This window comes from Aethalodelphis obliquidens, unplaced genomic scaffold, assembly GCF_003676395.1.
Source record: "Aethalodelphis obliquidens isolate GAN/ISIS:26980383/991018 unplaced genomic scaffold, ASM367639v1 scaffold38, whole genome shotgun sequence".
In the NCBI taxonomy this organism is placed as follows: Eukaryota; Metazoa; Chordata; class Mammalia; order Artiodactyla; family Delphinidae; genus Aethalodelphis; species Aethalodelphis obliquidens.
This window is the reverse complement of record NW_020837982.1, coordinates 10,704,841-10,728,571: the sequence shown is the minus strand read 5'-3', so window position 1 is coordinate 10,728,571 and position 23,731 is coordinate 10,704,841. Positions and strand designations below refer to the sequence as shown.

Below are 23,731 nucleotides of genomic sequence, written 5' to 3'. Positions count from 1 at the left end.
TCATGAATCTTGGTGGGCTCCCTTAAGTATGCTGTTTTCCCAACTTCAGCACCTCTCAAGCTCCCGTATTTTTGAGGCTTACCTACTCTCCCTCCTTCCAGCCCTGGCTCCCCCTGCTGGGGGATTCTTTTGGTTGAAGACATGGTCTTGGCACTGTCTGAGCCAGGGATGGAAAGCTGGCCCCCCGGGGAAGTCTCAAGACCCATGAAAGGGTAGCTAACAGCATTGACTGGAGGAAAGCCGGAGAGCATATCCACTAGTTTGAGGCCCCTTAAGGAAGACCACCACTATGTATCTCCAAAGGATCCTTTATTGACCAGAGAAGGACCATGGTATTTATATATATATATATATAAAAAAAAGTTTGAAGATCTGGCAGGCAGTAATCCCATTGCCCGCCCACCACCCCAGCACAGATTTTGCTGCCCCCCAGCCCTGCACATGGAAGGGAGATGACTGCCCCACCCAGGCCACAAGGCCATACTCCCCTGTAGACAGAAGGAAAAAGGGGATTTTCCATGGCCAACCCCTGAACATCAGAAATCAACAAATATTCTCTCAAAGAAAAAAAAAATACAGAAATCAATTAAAACATTTAAATATGAAAATCCAAAGGGAATTGGGTGGGAAGAGGCTAGAGACAAAGGGAACTGGAGTTTCTTGGGAAGGAAGGGTCTCCCATGTCCCCCTGCCCATTAATGAATGGGCTTGAGGCCTGGAATACGAGGCTCACACAGTGAGTTTGCAGTGACACAGCTCCTTGTAGATCTGCCGACGAAGTTTGGGCATGTCCTGCTGAGTGAAGCTGAATGGCTGAGACAGGGCCAGGTGCTTGCAATACTGGGTGTTAACAAAGCAGGCCATGAGAACCATCTACTGAGCATCCCCCCCCAAATCAGGACCTGTGCTACATATTTTGTATGATACACATCTCACTGGATCTTTCCGAGAACATTCCCATTTCACAAAGGAAGCCAAGGTCCCATAGACTGGGGCTCAAAAGAAGTCTGACTCTAAAGCCAGTGTTCCTATTTGATACATAAAACACCTAGTGTTAACAGAGAAAATACTTTGCGTTAGGGGATCAGGAGGCAGCTATATGAGGCCCAGAGACCAAGGACCACACACCCAGTCCCAATGCGGTATGGCGAAACCAAGAGAGGACAATGAAATCAGGGTTTCTGCATTCTAACACAGAAGCTTACTCCCGCTCCCTAAGTGGCTGTGAGCCAAATGAGAGACAGCTTCCCGCCTCCCTCCCAACTCTTTAACCCAACTGGTATCTGCTTACCTGCAACACAAAGGCACCGCAGTCACTGTCATTATTCTGCCTGGCCACATTCTAGAGAATAAAAAGAAGGTAAGCCCTTCCAGAGGAGACCCTACACGTATGGCTTCAACTTCTGCCTCCTACCATGCCCCCAAAACCGCCCCCATAACCCTCCTCTAGAAACTGACCATCTTGAAGTAACCTTTCCAGCCCTGGTGGAAATCCAGCCGGTCTTTCTTCACTGCCTCTGCCTGTAGATACTTGGCAATATGCTATGTAGATGGAGAAAAGGAGGAAGTGATGCCCCTACATTTCCCAACTGAACCCAAGTTGTGGTGGTCACAGGCAGCAAGCCCAGGTTGCTCCTCAGAGCCTCCAAACCCACCCTTCTGCCTGAAATGCCTTGCCACTGGATCTCCTCCCCACATTCTGCCCATCTTTCCCGTTCCCTCTCAAACCTTAGGGCAGCGGCGGTTCAGGGTGCGCTGCGAATCAAAATAGGTGATGGTGCGCCGCCTCACGTCAACAGAGATGAGGGACCAATGCACCTCCAGGTGGATGGGGATTAGCAGTAGCTCTTTATTGAAGATGTCCACCTAAGGAAGCAGTGCTGGAGGTCAGGAAAGACAGCACAGGAATCCTGCCTATTGCCAGGAGGGTTCTGAAGGAGAAGCAGGCAAGGAGCCAAGTGGGAGAACTCAATACCCAGACCCTAGACTGCGAGGCAAGGCTCAGCATCTGGATGTCTGGATTCTTGGGCTTAAGGAGGAAAGCAGGACGGAGGAGGTGGCGCACAACAAACAGAGCCCAGGACAGGGCCAGGTACTTCACACACATTAAAGGCACAAGTGCTTAGTAGCTAAGAACCCAGGCTCAGGATCCTGGAGCCAGACTCTCAGGGTTCAAACCCAGCTCTTCCATTTACTAGCGTATGACCACAGGCAAGCTACTTAATAACTCTCTGTACCTCAGTTCCCTTTTCTGTAAGAGGGTGAAAATAACAGTACCTACCCTCACCTGTTTGTTATACAGATTAATTAATATCCATGATACACTAAGAACAACACATGGCACCTAATAGATGCTCAATCAGTTAACACTCACAACAATCCTCTGAGAAAGATCGCATCAGGAAACTGTGGCTTGGAAAAGTAAAGTCACTTGCTCAAGGTCACAGAAGTAAGAAATGGCAGAGGTGGGATTTAAACACCGGCATATAGAAAGCCAAGTTCTTTCCACTGCATGTCACCCTGCCTCTACCAGAAGAAGGCCTGCCAGGTCCCTGCGGGTGTAAGCTCTTGAACCTGGAGACAGGAATTAAGAAATGCTGGAGTCAACGGCCCTAACTCACTATAGATATTTCCTGGCCTTTGAATCAGAGGGCAGGTAAACTAACTGGACAGGGGAAAAGAACTCCACCCCCACCGCCAAGTTGGCTCCCCTTCCCCTTCATTATTTTACCCAGGAACTTAGGCCAAAAACCTAAGCATCATCCCTTGAATCTTATCTTTTATTCATTTCTCATGTCCAATCCATCAGAAAGTCCTATTGGTTCTACTGGCAAAATTTATCCTAGATAAAACTACTTCTATTTCTACCTTTACCACTCTGGTCCAAGTTTCTCATCTGGACTTCTCAGCTACTCCATTTAGCCTGCCTGCTTCCACTCTTGCCTCTTTCAATCTATCATTGAAACAGGAGTTTAAAACATGAGGCACTTCCCACCCTGCTTAAAACTCTTCAATGGCTTCTCAGAACACAAAGAATAAGATCTACCCTCACTTCGGGACTTCCCTGGTGGCGCAGTGGTTAAGAATCCACCTGCCAATGCAGGAAACGCGGGTTTGATCCCTGGTCCAGGAAGATCCCACATGCCGCGGAGCAACTAAGCCTGTGCGCCACAACTACTGAAGCCCGCGCACCTAGAGCCCGTGCTCTGCAACAAGAGAAGCCACTGCAATGAGAAGCCCGCGCAGTGCAATGAAGAGCAGCCCCCACTCACCACAACTAGAGAAAGCCCGTGCACAGCAACAAAGACCCAACGCAGCCCAAAATAAATAAATTTATTTATTTAAAAAAAAAAATCTACCCTCCATGCCTCACGTTATCTACTCTCTGACCAAATTTTCTATCGTTTTCCCTTTGCTCACTCTGCTCCAACCACACAGGCCCTCTGACCCTCAAACGTTTTCTCACTTTGTGTCCCATGTACTTGCTGTCCCCTTTGCTTAGAACACCCTTGCCCCAGATCTGCACAGGGTTAGCTCCTTGTCATTCAAGTCTCAGCTAACAGAGGCCTTCCCAGACCACCCACCCCCATGTTACCACATTACTGTTTTAATTTGCTCACAGCACTTATCACTAGCTGAAATTTAACTTGCATATTTACTCTCACCCCATAAAGGCAAGAAGTTTTCTTTATTTAATACTGTATCCTTAGTGCCCAGAACAGCACCTGGCACACAGAAGACATTTAATAAATACTTGAAAGTTTGAATGAACAGGATTGAGGAAAGGGCTCACAGGAAACAGAACTCTTCTTTAGAGGCAAGGTGTTACACAAGTAGATGTGAATTCATAACTCACGTTTTTGGTCCACCTTTTCACCCCATCATAACCCTTGGTACGGAGTTTATCATAGAAGAAACTGTTGAAGAAATGCACCTGTGCCAATGATACAAAAGAACTGGATGGAATTAAAAGACCTCAGGCCCTCCTGCTAAGCGTCCTCTCCCCAGCCCACTCCATTTCATTATGGCTCTGAGGACTGGTTTCAACAAACTCTAGTCCAACTCACCGAGGGTAAAAACAAACTATTTTTAACCTCATCTTATAGCTTCCCACCCCAATCTGTGGGGTTAGCCATAGGGGAAAAACACTACAGACTGGAGGAAAGGACTAAAATTGTTAAGTTCAGGACCAAGATTACAGATTTGAATTGAACAAATTACCTTCTACTGCCTCTCCCCAGAGAGAAAGACCCTCTTTATGTAAAATGGAAGAGATGAAAGGGACTGAAAAAGCTGCTTAAAACTGCGGGAGTTCTTCCAGGGACTGAAATATCTGGTTAGGCCTACCTTTTCAGGGACCGTGTCCATGACGAGGTCTCCATACATGTTCATCACCTGGGGAGAAGATGGGAGGCCACTTGCCATGGAGGGTGTGGCATGGGTACAGGGCTCCCCCATGCAGAGGGCCCCAGACACCCTGCTCCCTGAATCCCCTCTTGGGCCTGTTTTTGCACGCCTCATTACCTGGTCATTGAGCCAGTTCTGTCCATATAAGGTCCCCAGGTCGTCCATGGTCAGCACATGCCGCTTATAGGCAACTCGGAAGCCCCTCACCATGGCATTGCCTGGCATCCGCTGGTATGACTGGATCAGCTGCAGCACCAGGCCCTTCCTGGGTAGGCCAAGGGTGGAGTCACACAAGAGACGAGGGGGCTAGGGCACACAGAAGTACCTTCTACTGCCTAGAATAAGAATCTAAAACTAACCTTTTTTTTTTTTTTTTTTCTTTTTTTCAGTCATGGGTCCTTTTGAGGACTTGCTAAAGGCTTACTCCCCAGTAAGAGGCACATGAATACTTAGGTACACGTGGTATTTCAGGGTCCCCCGTAAAGCCCCTCCCGGTTGGCTCACAGGGGCTTGGCACCTTGCCTGCATATTCCTCCCCTCAGTTCTAGCTCCCTCCTCCTCCCCGAAAAGGCAGCAGCTTTCTCACCCCATCTCCCCGGTCCCAGCCCTCTTCCAAAGAGCATCTCTTTCATGCCTCACCTGGAAGGTGTAGAGAACTCCTGCTGGAAAATGTCCTCCAGTTTCTCTACTACCTCATCAGTGCTGAGGGGGATGAGGCTGCCGTAAGTTTGAAGGAATTCATCCAAGATGCCTGAGTGGAGGAGGGAGAGAGGAGTGAGGTAAGGCCTCCACACTCTGATCTAGGAGTCAGCTGTGGGAAAGAGACTAGATCCTCTAGGGTTCCTTACTCTGCACACAGGTGACATGCTCCTCCCGCAGGGGGCTGTGCTGGCCAGCTTTCTCCCCAGGCCGCTCAGCCTCTTCTGCAGTGCCCAAATCTGAGCCCTGAAAAAGCTCCTGGGCCACATGGTCCCCGATGCTGCATACATTGCTGATGAGGATGCTGGCATCAGGGGGTGCCAGACTTCGCTCCCCTTCTGGCCCAGGTGGTCCCCCAAAGCCGTTGGGCAGAGTACAAGAGAGGAGGCCTGCAGGGCAGGGGAAACAGAATGGAGGCAAGAAACTGGCTCAGATCAAAGGCCAATGGGAAGATTAAATGATGCACACAAATTATAAGACCACAAAAAGGATGAATTGGAACAAAATCTACCAATAGAAACTCTAAAGGATGAAAACCCTAAAGCACGAGATAATTATGTCCAAGAAGTTATAAAAGACAGAGAGGAAAAGTTACTACAGGCATAGCTCAGAGATATTGCGGATTCACTTCCAGACCACTACAATAAAGCGAATAGTGTAATAAAGCGAGTCACACAAGCTTTTTGGTTTCCCGGTGCATGTAAAACTTATGCTTACTATAATCTATTAAGTGTGCAACAGCAGTATGTCTAAAAAAAAAAAGTACGTACCTTAATTTAAAAATACTTTGTTACACATGAAAAGATGCTCAACATCACTATCAGAGAAATGAAAATCAAAACGACAATGAGGTATCACCTCACACCAGTCAGAATGTCCACCATCAAAAAGTCTACAAACAATAAATGCTGGAGATGGAGAAAAGGGAACCCTCCTACACTGCTGGTGGGAATGTAAATTGGTACAACCACTATGAAGAACAGTATGGAGGTTCCTTAACTAAAAACAGAACTACCATATGACCCAGCAATCCCACACCTGGGCATATAACCAGAGAAAACCATAATCCAAAAAGATACATGCACCCCAATGTTCCTAGCAGCACTATTTACAATAGCCAAGACATGGAAGCGACCTAAACGTCCATCAACAGAGGAATGGGTAAAGAAAATGTGGTATATATACACAATGGAATATTACTCAGCCTTAAAAAAGAATGAAATAATGCCATTTGCAGCAACATGGATGGACCTAAAGATTATCATACGAAGTAAAGTAGGTCAGACAGAGAAAGACAAGTATCTATATCACTCATATGTGGAACCTAATTTAAAAAAAAGATAAAATGAACTTACTTACAAAACAGAAACAGACTTACAGATATCAAAAACAAACTTTATGGTTACCAAAGGGGAAACGGTGTGGGGGGAGGGATAAATCAGGAGCTTGGGATGAACATACACACACTATTATACATAATATAGATAACCAACATGGATATACTATACAGCACAGGGAACTCTACTCAATATTCTGGGATAACCTATATGAGAAAAGAATCTAAAAAAAGAATGAATATATGTATATGTATAACTGAATCACTTTGCTGTACCCCTGAAACTAATACAACATTGTAAATCAATTATATGCCAATAAAATAAAAATATTAAAAAAAAACACTGCTAAAAAATACTAATTATCATCTGAGCCTTCAGTGAGTTGTAATCTTTTCATGGGTGGAGGCTTTGAAATATTGCGAGAATTATCAAAACGTGATACAAGCATGAATTGAGCAAATACTGTTGGAAAAATGGCGCTGACAAACTTGCTCTATTCGATGTTGCCGCAAACCTTCAATTTGTAAAAATGCAATGTCTTTGCATTGCAATAAAGCGAAGCGCAATAAAATGAGGTATGCCTGTACTCATAAACAGGAGGAAAGCAAGAAACACTAGGAATTCAGAGAGATGTAAATTTCAGAAATATTTCTCACCACTATATGCTTAGCACCTAGCATAGTACCTGGCATACAACAAAGGCTCGATAAATACTCAAATAATTAATAAAGAAATAGAAAGCCTGCCGCAACTCAGACCCGGCACAACCAAAATAAATAAACAAACATTTTAAAAAAATAGATAAATAAATAAATAAAAAGAAAGCCTGAAGTTGTTTAGTGGGGTTCTCCGAAAGAGAAATACTCTGAGTGAGAATGTCACACACAACTGTCCAGGTGATGTACTCCACTACTCAGAGAGATCCCATCCCACCACTGTAAGGACGGCACTCTCTAGAAATGTACACGCAGGGGCACTTATCCTGAGAGGCCACATGAAGTGGGACTTCAAGCAGACATGACTGACTTCACTAAACCACGACTCCCTTTCTCATCTATGCACAGGACACCTACTATGGATCCTGTATCCCGGCCTTGACTCTCTTCCCAGACTTAGTTCCTGCTCAAAACGGGGCTGAAGACATTTCACTGCTGTTCTGAACCCTCCCTCTCTCTGCCCTCCTACTTTCCTTAGACCCCAGTTCTCACCACAGCAAGAGGCTCCTGGTCTCCCAGGATCTTAGCTCTCCCCATGCCCTCCTCTGCCCCATTCCCACCTTACCCGAGTCAGGATCCAGAGGAGACTTTGGAGTCCACCTTAATCCATCTTCCTCCATGGGGGGCCCAGAGGGCACTGGTGGAGACCCTCTCACCCCATCCTCAGCCATGAGAGCACCTAGCAGACCCAGCCGGGGGGGAGGTGGTCCCCGGGGGGAGTCAAAACGACAGCAGGGGGATGGCACCTGTGGTGTCACACCCCCTTCCTGGGGTGAAAGATGGTTCTTGGGGTGTGCAAGGCTCCGCCGCCGGCCCCGGTGGCGCCCCCAAAGCTTCCAGTGGAATGTCAGCGAGGTGCTTTTTGAGTAGAGCAGCATCCGGAAGGCTCTCATAGCTCTGCGACGGCGCTGTGAACACGTTTTCCGATGAGCAGGGCGGGGAGGGCGAGGCCGCTGGGAGGCTCCCAGCTGACCCCATCTGGGGGGCAGCCTCCAAGCTGCCACTTCCTCTTCCTCATCTTCATCCTCGTCGTCCTCTTCTTCTTCCTCCTCTTCACTAGCTGAGGCATCAAAAGAGGGCCGAGGGACAGGAAGGCGTCTGGTTGGCACTGTGGTCCCTGACCCAGGATCTGGCCCAAACCCTCCACCTGATTTGAGTCGGGGTTTGGGGGGTGGGGGCCAACGAAGACGCTCCCGCCTGGGACTTGAATAAGCTGGGGCTATGCCGGGTCCAGGAGGCTCAGGCCCCCAAGACCCGGTCCCTTGTATAGTCTCTTTCATCTTCCAGTAACCTGTAAAACAAAGGTTAGAGCGTCAGAATCCAAACATCCTACACCCCGGATTCTGCCTCTCTTCCTCAGCACACCTCTTCTGCAATCAAATGCAAATAAACTAAGGAAAAGAGAAAAAAACTTCAAAACTCCTAACTTCATATCTTCCTAGTTAATATGGTCCACAAGGTGCCCTTCAGAGTCTGTGCCATCATCTCTCTCCTGCCCAGATAGAGGCAAGGAAGAATGGCTAAGCGGCAGGCCTCGAGGCTCTTATTTCTCAGATCCCCAGATCAAACCTAGTATTTTCAGGTTCCACTTCTCTATTTTAGTACCACTAGGAATGTCCTAGTTGAGAGCCTAATAACGGAGAAGGCTCAGTACGGGAATCCTGACATGGTACAGAGACACCTGAGGAGAACACAATTTCCGCAGGAAAACCGTGATCTAGAGTGGGAAGAGAGGTCTCCATCACCGTGGAATGAGTGGGGTGTGTGGGCATGCTCAGGTAGTCTCAGGAAGGAACCATACCAGGGCTATGGTTCAGGTGGTAAAATCTAATGGAAAGGGAATGATTTTAGAGGAAACTGAAACAGAACCGAAGCGACGCTTAGGCAGCCGAATCAAGGCGCGCTGGGACTGAACTGAGCCAAGCTAGGTTGGCCCAGCCCCCTCTCCTGCTCCGTCCCGGGGACGAGAATGCGTCCCAGCACCGGTAGGATCCTACGGGCTCGGGCGGCTCGGCGCGCAAGGGCCTTAAAAAGCCCCTTCGAGGGCCTCCTGGGCCCCGGTTAGGTAGGAATGGGGTCCAGGAATGGGAGAGGCCGTGGCAGAGCTGGGGGGAGGGGAGGGGGCGTCCTCACCGGGAGCGGGGAAGCCGGGCGGACAGGCCCGAGGGCGGGCGTCTCCGGCCTCAGGCTTCCCGGCTCATCTCTCCGGCGACGGCGGCTGCCCCGCCACTCCTGCTGTCTTCAGGCGTAGCCGTCTCAATTCAGGATTCCAACGCTTCTGGGCCGCGCGCCGCCCCGCCGAGCCACCCCGCCGCGGCCGCCTCTCGCTCTGCTTCAGCCTCCACCTCCACCACCTCCCCCTCCTCCTCCTCCTCCTCCTTCCCCTCCCGCGAGCCCCAGGCCCACCGGCGGTGGTGGCGCACAATTAGTACGTCACAGCCGGCGAACAGCGCCGCCGCGGCCACCACGCGCCTAGTCCCGCCTGCGCGAGAGCGCAGACGCCACGGGACCGTCCCGCCCATGACCCCCACGCCTGCGCACACCCGCTTAACCCGAGCCGTGCGGGGAGGTGCCTCCACTCGCTCTTTTGCGCCTGCGTGTCCCGTGCCGCTCTCCCGCCCTTCGCCCCCGCGCTGCGTAGCCCTGCGTTCCACGCGCTGCCGGGCTTGAGCTGAGGACCCTGACGCCTCGGTTCAGTGAGACGTCTCGGTCCAGTGAGGCGCTTCGGTGGAGGGCCGGGAGGGCCGGGAGATCCTGGTACGGGGACGGAGCTGAGGCACAGCAGCATGGGAAATGGATCCGAGGTTCCATTTATTCTCTTTTATTTTTTAACTTTAGGCAGGGCTTGCGCAGAAAGGAGAGATCAGAGGAGTGATACAGGATCAGGACTAGGGCGTACGATTTATCCGAGGCTCCCCGGCTCCCCTCCCAGTCCAGAGAGGCTTAGAGTGGCCTGCCGGCGCCAGGGCAGTGGAGAGCGTGAAAGGCAAAAGTTGGCACCCGAAGAGTAATGATGTGGATGCAAGGGCACCGTCGTCGTTGGGCACCTTCTGCAGACGGGCGCATAATAATTACACCTCTGGAGTCAGTGATGGAAACTGGGCCCCAATAGATGGAGAGAGGAGAGTGAAGATGAGGCTTCTTGTGGAGTGGAGAGGCAGAGGATACCTAGAGAGAGGTGTGGGGTAAAGAACCAGGAGTTTTCCTGAGTGGCGGAAGGAGTCGTGGCCATCTGCCAACAGGCAGGATCATTGTCTCAGATTACCGCTAGATGGTGGTGCTGTTCTGGAAGCATTCCAGTGGGATCCAGAGCAAGTCTAGACAATGCCGGGCATTTCCCACCCCCGCCCAACTCCCTCAAGAATTTGGGGCTGGATGGAGACTAAGAACAGGATATTCTACTACCTCTTTAATATCCATGAATTCAAAGTCCTGGGGGTGGGGGTGGGGGGGAGAAGGCAGAAAGGGAGAGTCATGAGCTGTCAAACCTGGGATTCCAGTCAAACCCAGAAGAGGCCTCTGTTCCTGACTGTTCCCTGTCTTTTGTCTAGTCAGCTCTTGGCTGTCTCCAAAATGAACCCACCCTGGTCTTCCAAGCTCAGAACCACCTTTTACAACACAATCACAGTTTCACAAGCCCCAGGAAGGTTCCATGTGGAGAGAGGCTAAGTTTCGCCCTTGCCCGGGGGATTATGACACTCAGGGTATCCCCCTGGTGTAAATGGAAGACACCTGAGAAAAGGGAGAAAAGAGATGCTCAGTGAAGCACGGCCATAAAGATCCTCTGATGTTTCACCCTCCCTTCTCCAGCTCAACCTTGTTTCTGCCTCCTGTAAGGACCAAGGTGTTCTGTCCTTCACTCCTCAGCTCTGCCTCTACACCCACGCTTCTTCCAACCCCCTGCTGTAGCCCCCACCACCAGTGCCCCCAGGTCAGAGATCCCCTGCTCTCCTCGCATCCACCCTCAACTGCTCACCCACCTCTCAGGCTCTCACCTGCGCTGTAACAGCTATTGTAGGCCCAGTCGGGGTTGGAGGGCATGCTTCGTATACATCGGAATAGAGTCTCCTGCCTTCCCTGGCCCTCCCGGGATACCACCTGACCCATGGTGAAAGTCACATCATGAAACAAGACCTGGCAGGGAAGGGAGGAGATGAAGAAAACGGGATAGTGTGGCTCAGGTCTGGGCGGCCTCAGGAGCCCTGACAAGGGAGCTGAGGAATGAAGAAGTGCTCTCTAAGTTGGGTATCCATAGGGGTTGGGAACCCTCCGTGCTGGGGCGTAAGGCTTTGGGAGAACAGGCCTCCAGGCCCTCAGGGGAGGCTCAGGGGGTGTTTGGGGTTACCTGGCTGTACAGCAGATAGATTCCAGCATCCCAGACTCGAATGACATATCCTTGGGCCTCCAGGCCTCTCCCACGCCAGAGAGCCGGTTGCCACATCACCTCTGTCACATCCGAGTCCTCTGGAGGCAAGGAGTGTGGCAGTCAGGGTTTCTGTGCGCACTCAGACACTTTCTGCTCTAAGCTTCTCTTGGGCCCAGGTGCCAGCCCCACAGTTCCTAGATTTCGCCTCTCCTCAAAAGCCATTATTGAAAATAGTGCTCACCCTTGGAGGTGATGTTAACGGGAACAAGATGAAGGACTGAGCGCTTCTCTGGGGAGAGAAGGAGGAAATCTCAGCAGCGCCCGCCTACCCCCGTTGCCCTGTTGTCAGCCCTCCACCCTCACCCCTGGCTCAGGGTCTCAGTCTCCAAATCCCGGTGCTGCTTGATCACCTCCCACCCCTGCTGCACCCCGGGGGCCTCACTCTTCTGTTTTACTGCTCTCCTTCTCCGGGATCTCTCCCCATTCTCCAGGGCTTCCACGCCATCAGAGCTCTGCTCATGGAAAGAGGGTCAGGGTTAGGCTGAGATGCAAGGGTCCCAGAAAGCCTTTCCCCCAGGCCTCCCCCGCCCCGGGAATGCCTCACATCTCCTGCACCTTTCCCCAGCAACCTGAGTCTTGGTGCTGGCTGTCCTCCAGGATCTGTTAGGTACGAGAAGCATTAATCTTTAACAATTTCCTTTCCTGAAATGGTTGCTCCCTTGACCTCCAAACCTGGGACCCTCTCTTGCACCCACTGAAAACTTTGCAGACCAGGCGGCTGGAACCAAGAGGCCTGGAGACCACCCTGCCACCCATCCTTCTCTCCCAGACACCCTTCTCCCCCAGACACCCTTCTCCCCTCACTCACCTGCTCCCGGGGGCTCAGCCACAGATACCCTTCCCCCTTCTCGGAGGGCCCTCCGGTCCTCTGCAGCCGGCTCACCTCTCTCCTTAAGGTCTGCAGCTCTGTTTGTTGGGTCAGCAGAACCATGGCACAAGCCACAGCCCCCAGAGCCGCCCCCCAACTCAACCAGAGGGCAACTGAGAGTGCCGGCTCTCGGACTGGGCCCCCCATGTCTCCCGGGGGCCCTTTGGGGGCTAGTAAAGAAGGAGATGAGGTCGGCATGAGCTGGGGACCCTGCCAACAGCTGTAGCCTCAGGAGTGGGGTAGCAAGGAGGTGACGGGGAGGGTCGGCGTGCAGGCAGTGGTGCAGAAGGGAAGAAGGGCGTTACGCAAGGGAGAAATAAAAAGGAACTTGAGAATAAAAAGGAGGGAGGCAGAAAGCAAGCTCGGGGCACTGTTGGTGCTCCTGGCACCCCGCTGCGGGGCCAGTGTTGTCCTGAGACCCCTCACCCTCCTCCAGCCTCAGGAGAATTTGTTGTCAGTCTCTCTAAGAAGGACAGGGCTGCCAGTGACACCCAGGAGGAGCGGCCAGAGCACAGGAACCCCAGGGCGGCCCCAGAAGTGGGGGAGGGAAGGTTGGCTGGCTATGGGGCATGGTGCCAGAAGCCGGGATGGAGGGACGAGCTGGGCAGCATTGAGGGTCGAGGGGTGAGAGTGGAAGACCCTCTGGCCCGGGCACAGGCGAGATCTCTGGGGCAGTTTGCTGAGAGAGACCAAAGGTGGGAAAGAAGGGGAGGGCGTCAGTGGGGAGGAGAACCAGGGTCGCGGAAGCAAGAAACTGGCTGAGTTCTGGGGTTAAGGCCAGGCCGGGTGTGTTGGAATAAGGCCTGCACTACTCCCTGTGTGCTGAACTTGGCAGGCAGGACTTCCTGTTTCCCAAGAAAAGCTCTTACATAAGGCTCTGGACAAAGAGAGAAAGAGACAGCCCAAGCCCCTGCCACTGTAGGATTCCTCCCTGGCCCCGAGGACGCAGGTGTCCGTGTTCCCGGGCCCTGGCGTCCCGCTTCCTGCCCCTGAGCCCCCATGCTGGGCCTGCTCCCACCCCGCGTCCCAGCCAGGGCTGTGCCAGCACCTGCTGAAGTCTCCGAAGCTGCCAGGAGGAAGGGCTGCTGTTCCTCCCAGCCCAGGGATTCCCCGCAGGAGGAAGCCCGCCTCCTATAGGTAAATGAGGCCGCTTCTGCTGGACCTTGGGCAGAGGATTGATTTTTTTTCCTGGCAGTTTGCCTTTCGACTCTCTGCTCATGCTTCGGCGTTAGAGGCATGTAGGTCCCCACTCCCAAGCCTGGACATTGCCCTGGAATTCCGGGCGTCCTGCCCCCCACTCCCCAATTCCCAGACCCCCTTCGCATGGCCCTCAGCTACCCCGAGGATGTCCCCTAAGGCCCAATAAAGAGAGCGACCATGACTTATTCTCTTTAATATCCACTTATCAACATTTTGTCACAATAATAATAAAAATAATATCTGTTTTTAAAATCCACAGGGAATTATCAGGGGAGGAATTATGTCTTGGTCTCTTACTCCTCACATTCGGGAACTCCTGGCCTAGTCCCAGTCTCTCTGGCATCCAGCCCCTCTTAGTGCCTGAAGAGGGGTACTCAGGACCCATCATCACCCAGAGTACAGTAAACACAGTGTCCTGGGGGGCTGCGGCCAGGGTGGGGAGTCAGGAGATAAATGGGGGTTTGGGAGCTAGTGAGGTGGAGAGCTGGAGGTGCGGGGAGCTGTCAGAGACGAGGGGACTATTTCTGTGGCATGGCCGTCTCTTGAGTGTGCCCTGGCAGCCTACAGAGGGAGAGGCAGTTCTGGGGGAGGAGCCGCTCAGGGTGGGCAGAGGGGACTGGGGTGCTCAGAGAGCTGCCGTGGGGAGCCAGCGGCCTTGGCAAACCATCGGGAGACCAGGGCCCCCTCAGTGAACTTGGAAGAGTCCAAAGTAGGTGAGGAAGGGGGCAGCCTTGAGATGGGCCCAGGGGAGGGTGCGGATCCGCAGGGAGGACCCTGGCCGCAGGGGCAACAGCCCGGACACCTGGCAGAGACGGAGCTGGGGCCCGAGGGAACTGGCCGCTGTGGCCGAGAACTCCTCCAGGCAGCGCAGGGCCAGCGTGTCATCCACCAGCAGGTCCAGCTTCAGGTAGACAGCCTTCCCCTCATCAAAGTGCACCTGGGGGCGGGGGGGCGGGGGGCGGAGTCCAGGCCTCTGCTTGCCCTGGGCTCCTGTCCAGCCCAGACCCCAAGCTCCTCCTCCCCCACCTTTAACTTGCCCCCACCCCTTAAGCCCAGCCCTTCTCCCTCAGTTCCTGCTCTACCCGTGGAGCCAGGTGGGGCTTACCTGACAGTACAGGTAGTACAGCCCAGCCCGGGTGACCATAAATTGCCCGCTCTGGTGGTCATAGCGCAGTGGGTTGGAGCTGTTGATTTTGGCCTCTTCCCAGCCACTCACCGTCCCGTCCACACCTGAATGTGGATGTTCAGAGACAGGGGGAAATCCCTTTATAGAACTTTCTCACACTTCCCAGCCACTGAGTTTATAAACATTTGGGCCTACCTTACCCAGAAGATATCTAGAGGGCCCAGGGCAAAGGAGGCGCCAGGGCCTAGGGAGCTGGGAGTGTAATGGGAAGTTCGGTGAAGAAACCCAACGTATATGACCAGAACCAAACAGGGCAAGTTGTCACCAGCCACTTCTGGGGAGAAGAGGAGGATTGAAGAAGCATGGGGGCTTTTATAGTTTGTGTCTGTATTGTTTGCTCTTCTACTTGGAGAATGTATCGATGCATTACTTGAATCATACATTACTTAGATTATTAAAATTAAAAATAAGAGAAAAGGAAAATATGGGAAAAAAAGCTAAAAAGAGGGGAAAAAAGAAAAAAAATTAAAAATAATAAAATGGTACCCAAATGTCCATCCATTGATGAATGGATAAGGAAAATTGTGTTAAGTCCATACAATGAGATATGATTCAGCCATAAAATGAAATGCAATAATGGGACTTCCCTGGCGGTCCAGTGGTTAAGACTCTGCACTTCCACTTCAGGGGTTGCGGGTTCGATCCTTGGCTGGGGAACTAAGATCCCACAAGCCACGCGCTGGGGCCAAGGGGGAAAAAAAAAAAAAAGAAATGGAATACTAATACATACTACAATATGGAGGAAGCTTGAAAACATTATGCTAAGTGAAAGAAGCCAGTCACAAAGGATCACGTATTATATGATTTCTATGAAATGTCCAAGTAAGCAAATATATAGAGACAGAAAGTAGATTAGTGGTTGCTTAGGGCTCGGGGGATCACGGAAATATGGGGTGGCGGGTAAAGGGTACAGGGTTTCTTTTTGAGGTAATGAAAACTCTCTAAAATTACCGTAGTGACAATCTCACAACTCTGTGAATATACTAAAAGCTTAATTGTACACTTTAAACAGGGGAATTATATAGAATGTGAATTATATCTCAATAAAGCTGTTACCAAAAAAAAAAAGTCTAGAATGAGGGTAATTGCAAATTGTAAAGAAAATAATCAAATGACAGAGCAGGGTCTCGAGTGGCTTCCCAGGTCCTCTACGGGCTGCCCCTGTTTACCTCTCGCATCTAATCTCACACATTCCTCCAAGTCACAAGACTCTAGCCACTCCGGCCCACTTTCTGTTCCTGCGGCGCACCAAGCTCATTGTTTCCACAGGGCTTTTACTGCTCTTCCCTCCCCACAGGATTCCTCCCCTGCCTGGCCCCTTCTGTCAGACTGATCCCTCTGAGAGACCTCCCCAGTCCTCCCAGCCTGAAATAGCTCGTCTCCGATAATCTCTCCTCCACTCACCCCGTTTCTCTCACAGCAGTCACCAAGGAGGGAAATCATTTTATTTCCTTCTGTGACAGTTTGGGGTCTGACTCCCCCAGGGGACAGAGGTATTGGTCTTGTTACTGCACCCCAGCCCCTGGAGCTGGGCCTGCCCTGAGTGGGCACCAAACACACACTGGTGAGAAGATAGAGGGAAGGTGGCGGCCGTGGCAACAGCTCTCTCTTGTTTGGGTCCATGGGCCACTCTCCAGGGCTTCACTGGCTTCATCTCAGTAGCCCGGCCGGCTTCCTTCCCCAGCAGCCCCACCCTCTGCCTGCCCCGGTGCGCTGTCCTTGCTGCTTTCTCAAGGAGAACATAATGCTCGCTGGGCATTTTCATCCCCACCTAGGGGTTCCCTTGGCCTTTATTTTGCAGACACCAACCTGAGCCTCCAGCCCTGCCCCTTCCTGCCCCTCCTGACACTGCTACCTGCCTGCCATCAGAATAGCCCCTGGCACCTCACACTCACCTAGATCAAAACTGAGCCTGAAAAACAAAAAAACAAAACAAAAAAACCCCGAAAACTGAGCCTGGTCCTCCCCTGTCCCAAATGTGCTTGACTGTCTGCATCCCACATTGGGTTCCTGGTTCTACCTCTTACCAGGCACCCAAGCCACTCTCTCCTTTACCAGTTTCATTCACTGATCACCAGTTTCTAGCAATTCTGCCACCTAAACGGCTCTGTCTCCCTCCCTGGTCTGGCCCCTGCCACTTCTCCCTGGGACTCTTCCCAGCCTGCTTCCTCTTTGGACTCCCTGTTTCCAGTCTTGCCTGGTCCAGTTTACTGGCTACGCGACACAGAGCCACAGAGTGACGTTTCTAAAATGCAGATGCGAGCCTGCCTCTCTTGTTTTGACCTCAGGATAACTTCCAGATTCCATTTGTGACCTGGCTCCGTATTCTTCTCTGGCCTCACCCCATGTTGCTCTTCTAGTTCTGTCTCGTCAGCCGCATCGCGCTGCCCCGGTCCCCCAGCCTCGTCATACTCTTGGCAGACTCGGGGCTTTTGCCCACGCCGCCCCCCCCCCCCCCCCCCCCCCCCTCCCCCGTCCATCTCACACTCACACTTCAAGGCCCACACCTTCCTGGGGAAGGAGTCCCTTACCCCATTGCAAAGTGGTCTCCTCTGTGCCGCCACGCGCCTCTGGCTACTTTCTTTATTGTTGTTGTTGTATCACATTGTAATTTACAAATTTATATGCTTGTCTCTTCTCCTGGACAGCAATTCCTTGTAAAGAGGTCTGGGTATTATTCACTGTGGGCACCTAGCCGGGTCCTTACAAACGGTGGGATCTCAGGGCGTGTGTGTTGAGTCAACGAATGAATGAATGTCTGGGTAACCGCTGAAATAAATGGTCCATGCGGAAGGGAGGAAGGTCGGCCTGGGGCAGGAAGAGTAGGGCGAGAGGAGGAGAGAGGGCATTCCTGGCTAGGGAACCAGTTTGAGCTGGTTGTGGCTAAGGGCATGGTGTGTCTGGGACCGTGGTGTCACTCAGTTTCACAATCACAACTCATTCCTTACTGCATGGCAGTTGTCCTTCTTTCCCCCACTATGCCTGCTTGAGCATCATTTCTCTTGCCGCTGTCTCCCTCGTTCTCCAGAGGACCTAGAAGTCATCAGGTAAGGGCTCCCCCACGTCCTGCCACCGACACCACAAACCAACCTGTTCTCATGTTTGCCATTGAGCCTCTTATGGTGATGGGATGATGTGTCCCTCTCTTTCTTCTGGAACCCACCCCCTCCCACATTCTTGATGTTGCCCTGCAGGTTCCCCCACCCATGCACCAGCAGTTGCCTCTCACACAGTGTCTGGAACACAAGCACACACTAGCTGGGTTCAAATCCTGGCTCCACCTCTTAGTATCATCATGACCCGGACAAGTTACATCACCTCTATCTGTAAAATGGAGATGATTGGATTATCTTCCTTTCAGGACTGTTTCAAGGATTAGATGAGATTAAACACTGAATAAGTATTAGCTAAGACTCACGCAGTATTGTTTACCACTAAAAAGACCAAACTTTTCCTTGATTCACATCCTCCTCTACCTCCTGGCCCATTTCTCTGCTCCTGTCACAGAGAAACTTCTGGAAAGGGTTGTCACTGTCTCCGATTCCTAGTTCCCATTTTCTCTTAACCTTAATCCATGCTGGCTTCCATCCTAACCACACCACTGACACCGCCCTTGACAAGGTCACCAGTTGACTTTTAATGTTACCAAACCCAGCGGTCATTTGTCTGTTCTCATCTCATGTGACTGGTCATCTGCATTCAACACAGAGAGCCACATCCTCCTTCTTAAAACCGTGTCCCCCCCGAGACTCCAGGACACCACCCTCCCTGGGTTTCTTCCCCTCTCTCTGGCTGCTTCTCAGTCTCTGCTGGGTTCTCCTCCTCTGCTCCACTTGTAAAGGTCCAAGAGCCTCAGGGCTTCACTTGTGGAGCCCATCTTTCCCCTAGGTGTCTCATCCAGACCTATAGCTTTAAATACCCCCATCTGGTGAGGACTCCTGACCCTACACGTCCTGCCCAGGATGTGTACTCTACCGTGTGCAGTGACCTATTTGTGAAACTCACTTGTTTATTATTATGTATCCACTTATTATTAGATCTCAAATTCAATTATTAATTTACACACCTCGCAACCTATTTCCTCCCTGGTTAACCCCCATTTTAATAAATGGCAACATTATTCTCAAAGATGCCCAAGTTAAAAATCTAGAAGTCATTTCTGATTCCCCCCCTCTCCCTTATCCTTCTCATCGCCACAGCAAACCCTATCTTCAAGCCACACGCTGAATCCACCTACTTCTCTCCATCTCTGCTGCCAGACCCCTAGACTAAGCCACTCTCATGTCTTGCCTCCTGACCTCTCACATGGAAGAGCATTCCAGGTGAGAGAACAGGATGTGCAAAGTCCAGACGAGGCATGCTGATGGGGAGGGGGTGTCAGCCCAACAAATGTGGAGAAGGCATAAGGGTGTGCCAGGAAAATAGGTTGAGACCAGACCAGGGAGAGGCTGCAATCCAAGCAGAAAAGCAACAGAATAATGGAAGGCGGGCTTCAGGGGGGCTTAGCTTAGCAATACAGGTGGGACAGAGTAGGGGCGGGGAAAGTCTAGAATGGGGAAGGGACTGGAGAATGAGTTTGAGGTTCCGAGGTCATGGCGCTGAGGTGGGGAGTGGGGTAGGGATGGAAAAGAAGAGCAGAGACTGGAAACATTTGGAGAAAAATGATCAGAGCAAGAAGCCTCTTGGAATATGGAGGGGAAAGAAGAGGGAAAAAAAATCAAAGATGCTTCTTGGAGACAAGCGAGGGCTAAAGGAGAAGCTGGGCTGGTGGTGTGGTGGGGGGAATCTGCCTGTGCTCTGGGAGGGGAAGGGGCCTCCCCCAGGGTCCTATGTCTGAGTCACGGAGAAAGTTCAGGTTCGGGAGCTGAGAGAAGCGAGCCCTAAGCACTTTCCTGAACTGGCTTCTGGGGTTCTGAGGCTGAAGGTGGGGATGAGGGTGGGAAGTCAAGGTTTTGGGGGGGCCCTTGTCTAGAAGGCCAGTGCTATGGAGGTCAGGGAAGAGCTCAGAGGTGGGGATGGGGTCTCACCCGCCTGCGCTCCGTCCTGTCCCGGTTGTGGGTGAACTGTAAGACACAGGAAAGGGTTGGTGAGCCCTGCCCTGCCCCTCTGCCACCCCTTCTCCCTGGGCATGGCTCACGGTCACCCACCTTCATAGTGGGCTGCAATCACTCTGCGCGCCCGTGGTTTCCGGCCTTTAGGTGCTGAGAATCAAAGGAAGACAGATGGGCAAAGCAGTCCCCATGTCTAGAGGGGCCAGGAGCTGCTCTCTCAGCCCCACCCCCTCAAAACCCTGGCATCCTCATTCTCATCCAGACTCCTGGCCTCAGAACCTCAGGCCTTATCTTCCTCCATAGGTTGAGCCGCTGATAATTTATTATCCAAACTGGGATGCTTCTGAGAGCAATAGGGGTGTTATTAATCATCGCTCTGAGCCAACAGGTGTAAGCCAGGACAGCCCCCTGCAAACCTGGATCCGTGGTCACACGGTCACCCCAGTCATAAGTCTCTTTGCTTCTTGGGCTTCAGGCCTGACTCCCCCACCTCATCTTCATCAGGACCCCAGGGGTTCTCCTAATTCCTGGCCATCCCGCCTTCATATCTGGGGTAGGGCCTGAAGCGAGAAGCAGGTCTATGCCATGGAAGGAGCTTCAGAGGGAGGGTCAGAATTCTAGGTTCGAGTTTCCATGACTCTGAACCCCCCCCTTTACTCTCAGTGCCTCAGTTTCTCTATCCGTAAATGAGGATAATGGGTTTTGCTCTGCCTGCTTCACAGGGCTGTTATGATGAACAAAAGCAATAATGAGTCCAGAAGCCACCACAGACCAGCCGCTATTATTATTCCTGAGGTTGGGATAAAGGGCTGCTCACCACTCCTGCGAGGCCGAACCAGTTTCAGGAAAGGCAAGGTATCCTGGCGCTCCTCTGTCTGGGGATTCAGGTCCTAGGGACATTAAAGGCAGGGCTAAACCCGGATCTTGCCAGGGACTCCCAGAGACATAAACTGAGACCAACAGGGGGCCCGTCACGAGAGGCCCCAGCCAGCAAGAGGCACAGAAGTCTTAGGGAGGGACCGCGCCTCCCAGCCAAGAGTGGCCAGGGCCACGAGGAGGCAAGTTCCAGGGTCAGGCCGCAGCCCTCGCCCCCCTTCCCACAACCAGCCACATCCCCCTATTCTGCTCCGCCCAACCAGCCATTGGTACATTGCACACACGCCCACACCCAGTCAGCATGCACAGTGGGTACACGCACCACACACACAGCCAGCATCCCTCTCCCACGCAGACTCCCACACACTCCCACTTCCACCACGGCCACTAAACGCTTCGTACTCGGCTGCCACAGCGCGGCACAAACCCCTCACACACAGTTGTCACCCTCTCTCTCACGTACCCATGCCCCACGGCGCGGCTGCTGCACACCCCCGCACACGGCTGGCACAACCGGGGCACACCCTGCATCCTCAGCCGGCACACACTTCCCATGCCCAGCAGCCCGAGGCCAGCACCCACCCCCACTCACCAGCGGGTCGGGGTCCTCCTCTGCCACCAGCTCCCCCTGGGAAGGCTCCTGCTGGGAAGGAGGCAGCGTCACCCTGTCCTTCTCCACCTGACATCTCACCCTCCACCCATCTTCCTGGCCCCCTGCCCTCGGCCCACCCGGCCCCATCAGCTGCTCGGCAGAGTCCGCTCCTGATCTGCCCAGGGAGGGGTGTGCAGGCGGGCCTCACCTGGGCAGACAGCGATGCCCGGCTCCCCAGGCTGACCACGGCCAGCAGGAGGCCAAGGCAGGCCAGCGCCAGGCCCAGGCCCAGCACGAGCGGGGCCAGCAGGGCGGTGCCCGGCTCCCCCCGGCGCCCCCTCCGCCTCTGGCTCCGACGGGCGGCCATGGGGGCGGGGGGCTGTGCCTGCCTCACCGCCCCCCCATCCCGGGACCCGAGGGATCGGGGGAGGGGGAGCCGGCGGGCGGATCGGGCTGGAGAGAGGGAGGGGCCAGGGAAACGGGGCGGGAGGGGGTGTGTGTGTGATGAGGACAGGAAGCCGGACACTGTGTGTGAGATTAAACTCCGAGCCCGGCCGAGAGCAGTGCACGGAGCGGGACGCGCGCCGCTCCGCGTGCAGACCACAGAGCGAGTCCCGGCCGGGGGCACGCACCGCCCGGGCGTGGAAAAGTGGGGCAGTGTTTGTGTGAGTGCGCAGCGGGCGAGATGGGGTGTGCGGCTGAGCGCCCTCCACGCGGCCGGCCGGCGGGAGAGAGGCAGCGAGGGCTGAAAGGAGCAGAAACTCCACTCGGGCTGTGTACGGGTGGCCGGGGCGACAGCACTGCAGCTCCTGCAGGTCTAGTCCTGCCCAAGCGAGATTGCTAATTTAGGCCTCCAGACCAAGGTAACTAGGCAATCCCTCAGTCAACACGGTTAGAGGCCAAGGCGCATTTGGATTTTAGCAGCTGCACCGAAAGACGATTCTTTCCTGTAAGTGACGGAAAGAGCCTGAGGGTATCCATTAGCGCGGGTTGGGTTTTCACTTCTTTTAGCAAATCAGTTGGTAGTTGATTTAAACCCCGGGGTCATGCAGCTGGGGAGCGCAAGCTTCTAGACCTGTGTGCCAGAAACATCGCCCCCCAATCCCGCCAAGTGTGTTCCCCGAATGCACTTCTCTGGAAACACAGAAGCCACTTAAACAAATAATAGGGCTAACCTGAGCTCAAGTGGAGCTACAAGAACTCTTTAAATTTAACGTGGCGCAAAGCCACGTTAGCAAAACCAAAACGTAATACCTAACCTAATTGCAGTTACAGCCTCTCCCAGGAGTTGAGTTTTCAACCAATCAGTCTGGAATTTCCTGATCCACACTAGTGAGGTAGTTTCCAAAAGACTCCTGCCCTTCCTGGCCCCTAAGGGAAGGGGACCTTGCCTGAAACAATCCTTTCTTTTCTTTTGCTAATAAATGCTTTGTCCCTATAAAAGATCCCTTTGGTTCAACTCCTCAGAGGCCTTTCTGCTTGTTAAATGGGATGCTGCCCGATTCATGAATGTTGAATAAAGCCAATTAGACCTTCAAATTTACTCAGTTGAATTTCGTAAAAGCCGGACCCTTTTTGCCATGAAAACACTTTTGTAAACAGTAAGACCCTCCGAAGTTCCTTTAAACTATGCAGTGTTCACCTCTGCATATTTGCAAAGAGAAGTACTGGATTAGAAAAAAACTCTGTTGCAAAAGTCATAGTTAAACAACAAGGTAAAGCAGTGGTTCTGAACAAGGTAAGGATGTGGAGACCCTTCCGCCTTCCCCCTCTGCTCAGTCCTGCCCGCTCCCCCGCTGCCCTCCTGACTTGGTTTCTCTTCTGTTATGGAACCTTTCTGAACCACCTTCCTGCTTCAGGGTGTCAACACCAGTTATTCCCCTTACCTGGAACACTCAGACCACCCTCACCCCCGGCTCAAGTCACTTCAAAGAGAGTTTTCTAGATCATTTTTTAAAATTAGGTTCCCAACTTCCCCGGTTCTCTATTCTTTATTTCCTTCTTAGTTATTTTGTAATGACCTGTTTGTAATTTGTAATGATCTGTTTGGCTACTATCTCCCCAACTACATTGTAAAATACAAATTACATATTTCCTGGTTTATCTGCTTATCGTCTATCTCTAGAATGTAAACTCTATGAGGACATCAGTCACTACTGTGCTCCCAGCACTTTGTCAAATGCTGGCTCCCCAGATATCACGAGAGCAACCTCGTGATACCTTTTGACAAGATAAAGATATCTCTTTATTGACAAGATAAAGCCAGGTTTATTGCTTACCCCTTGACAGTCTGACAACACTTCACAGGGAGATGAGTAAGGCCATGACATTTATTGAGACTCTGAAATCTCATTTAAAGGGGGAGAGTCTGGG

The 23,731-nt window shown here is 52.3% G+C and overlaps 3 protein-coding genes across 11 annotated transcripts; all 3 read right to left on the bottom strand.

Moving 5' to 3' along the window:
• Positions 1-292: 292 nt before the first annotated feature.
• On the bottom strand, positions 293-9,532 carry SENP3 (SUMO specific peptidase 3). The gene is made up of 11 exons (XM_027130899.1): positions 9,293-9,532; positions 7,725-8,450; positions 5,256-5,495; positions 5,047-5,158; positions 4,525-4,672; positions 4,348-4,395; positions 3,857-3,934; positions 1,729-1,866; positions 1,459-1,542; positions 1,292-1,342; positions 293-840 (listed from the first exon to the last, which is right to left on the bottom strand). The coding sequence occupies exons 2-11, from the start codon at positions 8,437-8,439 to the stop codon at positions 730-732; spliced, it is 1,725 nt and encodes a 574-aa protein (XP_026986700.1). The 5' UTR covers positions 8,440-8,450; positions 9,293-9,532; the 3' UTR covers positions 293-729.
• Positions 9,533-9,959: 427 nt separating this feature from the next.
• Positions 9,960-13,704, bottom strand: TNFSF13 (TNF superfamily member 13). Of its 8 annotated transcripts, XR_003438024.1 has the most exons (8): positions 12,394-13,704; positions 12,141-12,185; positions 11,968-12,037; positions 11,767-11,814; positions 11,505-11,623; positions 11,155-11,293; positions 10,648-10,891; positions 10,210-10,327 (listed from the first exon to the last, which is right to left on the bottom strand). XR_003438024.1 is itself a non-coding variant. In XM_027130902.1 (7 exons), the coding sequence occupies exons 1-7, from the start codon at positions 12,649-12,651 to the stop codon at positions 10,782-10,784; spliced, it is 789 nt and encodes a 262-aa protein (XP_026986703.1). In that variant the 5' UTR covers positions 12,652-13,704; the 3' UTR covers positions 10,549-10,781. The 8 variants fall into 8 exon arrangements, 7 of the variants coding, with proteins under 7 accessions (XP_026986705.1, XP_026986703.1, XP_026986708.1 ...); XM_027130902.1 differs by lacking the exon at positions 10,210-10,327 and having other exon boundaries at positions 10,549-10,891; XM_027130907.1 differs by lacking the exon at positions 10,210-10,327 and having other exon boundaries at positions 10,549-10,891; positions 12,469-13,704.
• A 126-nt stretch (positions 13,705-13,830) lies between these two features.
• Positions 13,831-21,819, bottom strand: TNFSF12 (TNF superfamily member 12). 2 transcript variants are annotated; one of them, XM_027130910.1, is made up of 7 exons: positions 21,567-21,819; positions 21,359-21,409; positions 20,708-20,780; positions 19,987-20,040; positions 19,867-19,902; positions 14,759-14,883; positions 13,831-14,590 (listed from the first exon to the last, which is right to left on the bottom strand). In XM_027130910.1, exons 1-7 carry the CDS (start codon positions 21,723-21,725, stop codon positions 14,339-14,341), a joined length of 750 nt encoding a protein of 249 aa, XP_026986711.1. In that variant the 5' UTR covers positions 21,726-21,819; the 3' UTR covers positions 13,831-14,338. The 2 variants fall into 2 exon arrangements, with proteins under 2 accessions (XP_026986711.1, XP_026986712.1); XM_027130911.1 differs by having other exon boundaries at positions 21,359-21,406; positions 21,567-21,818.
• Between the last annotated feature and the right edge of the window lie 1,912 nt (positions 21,820-23,731).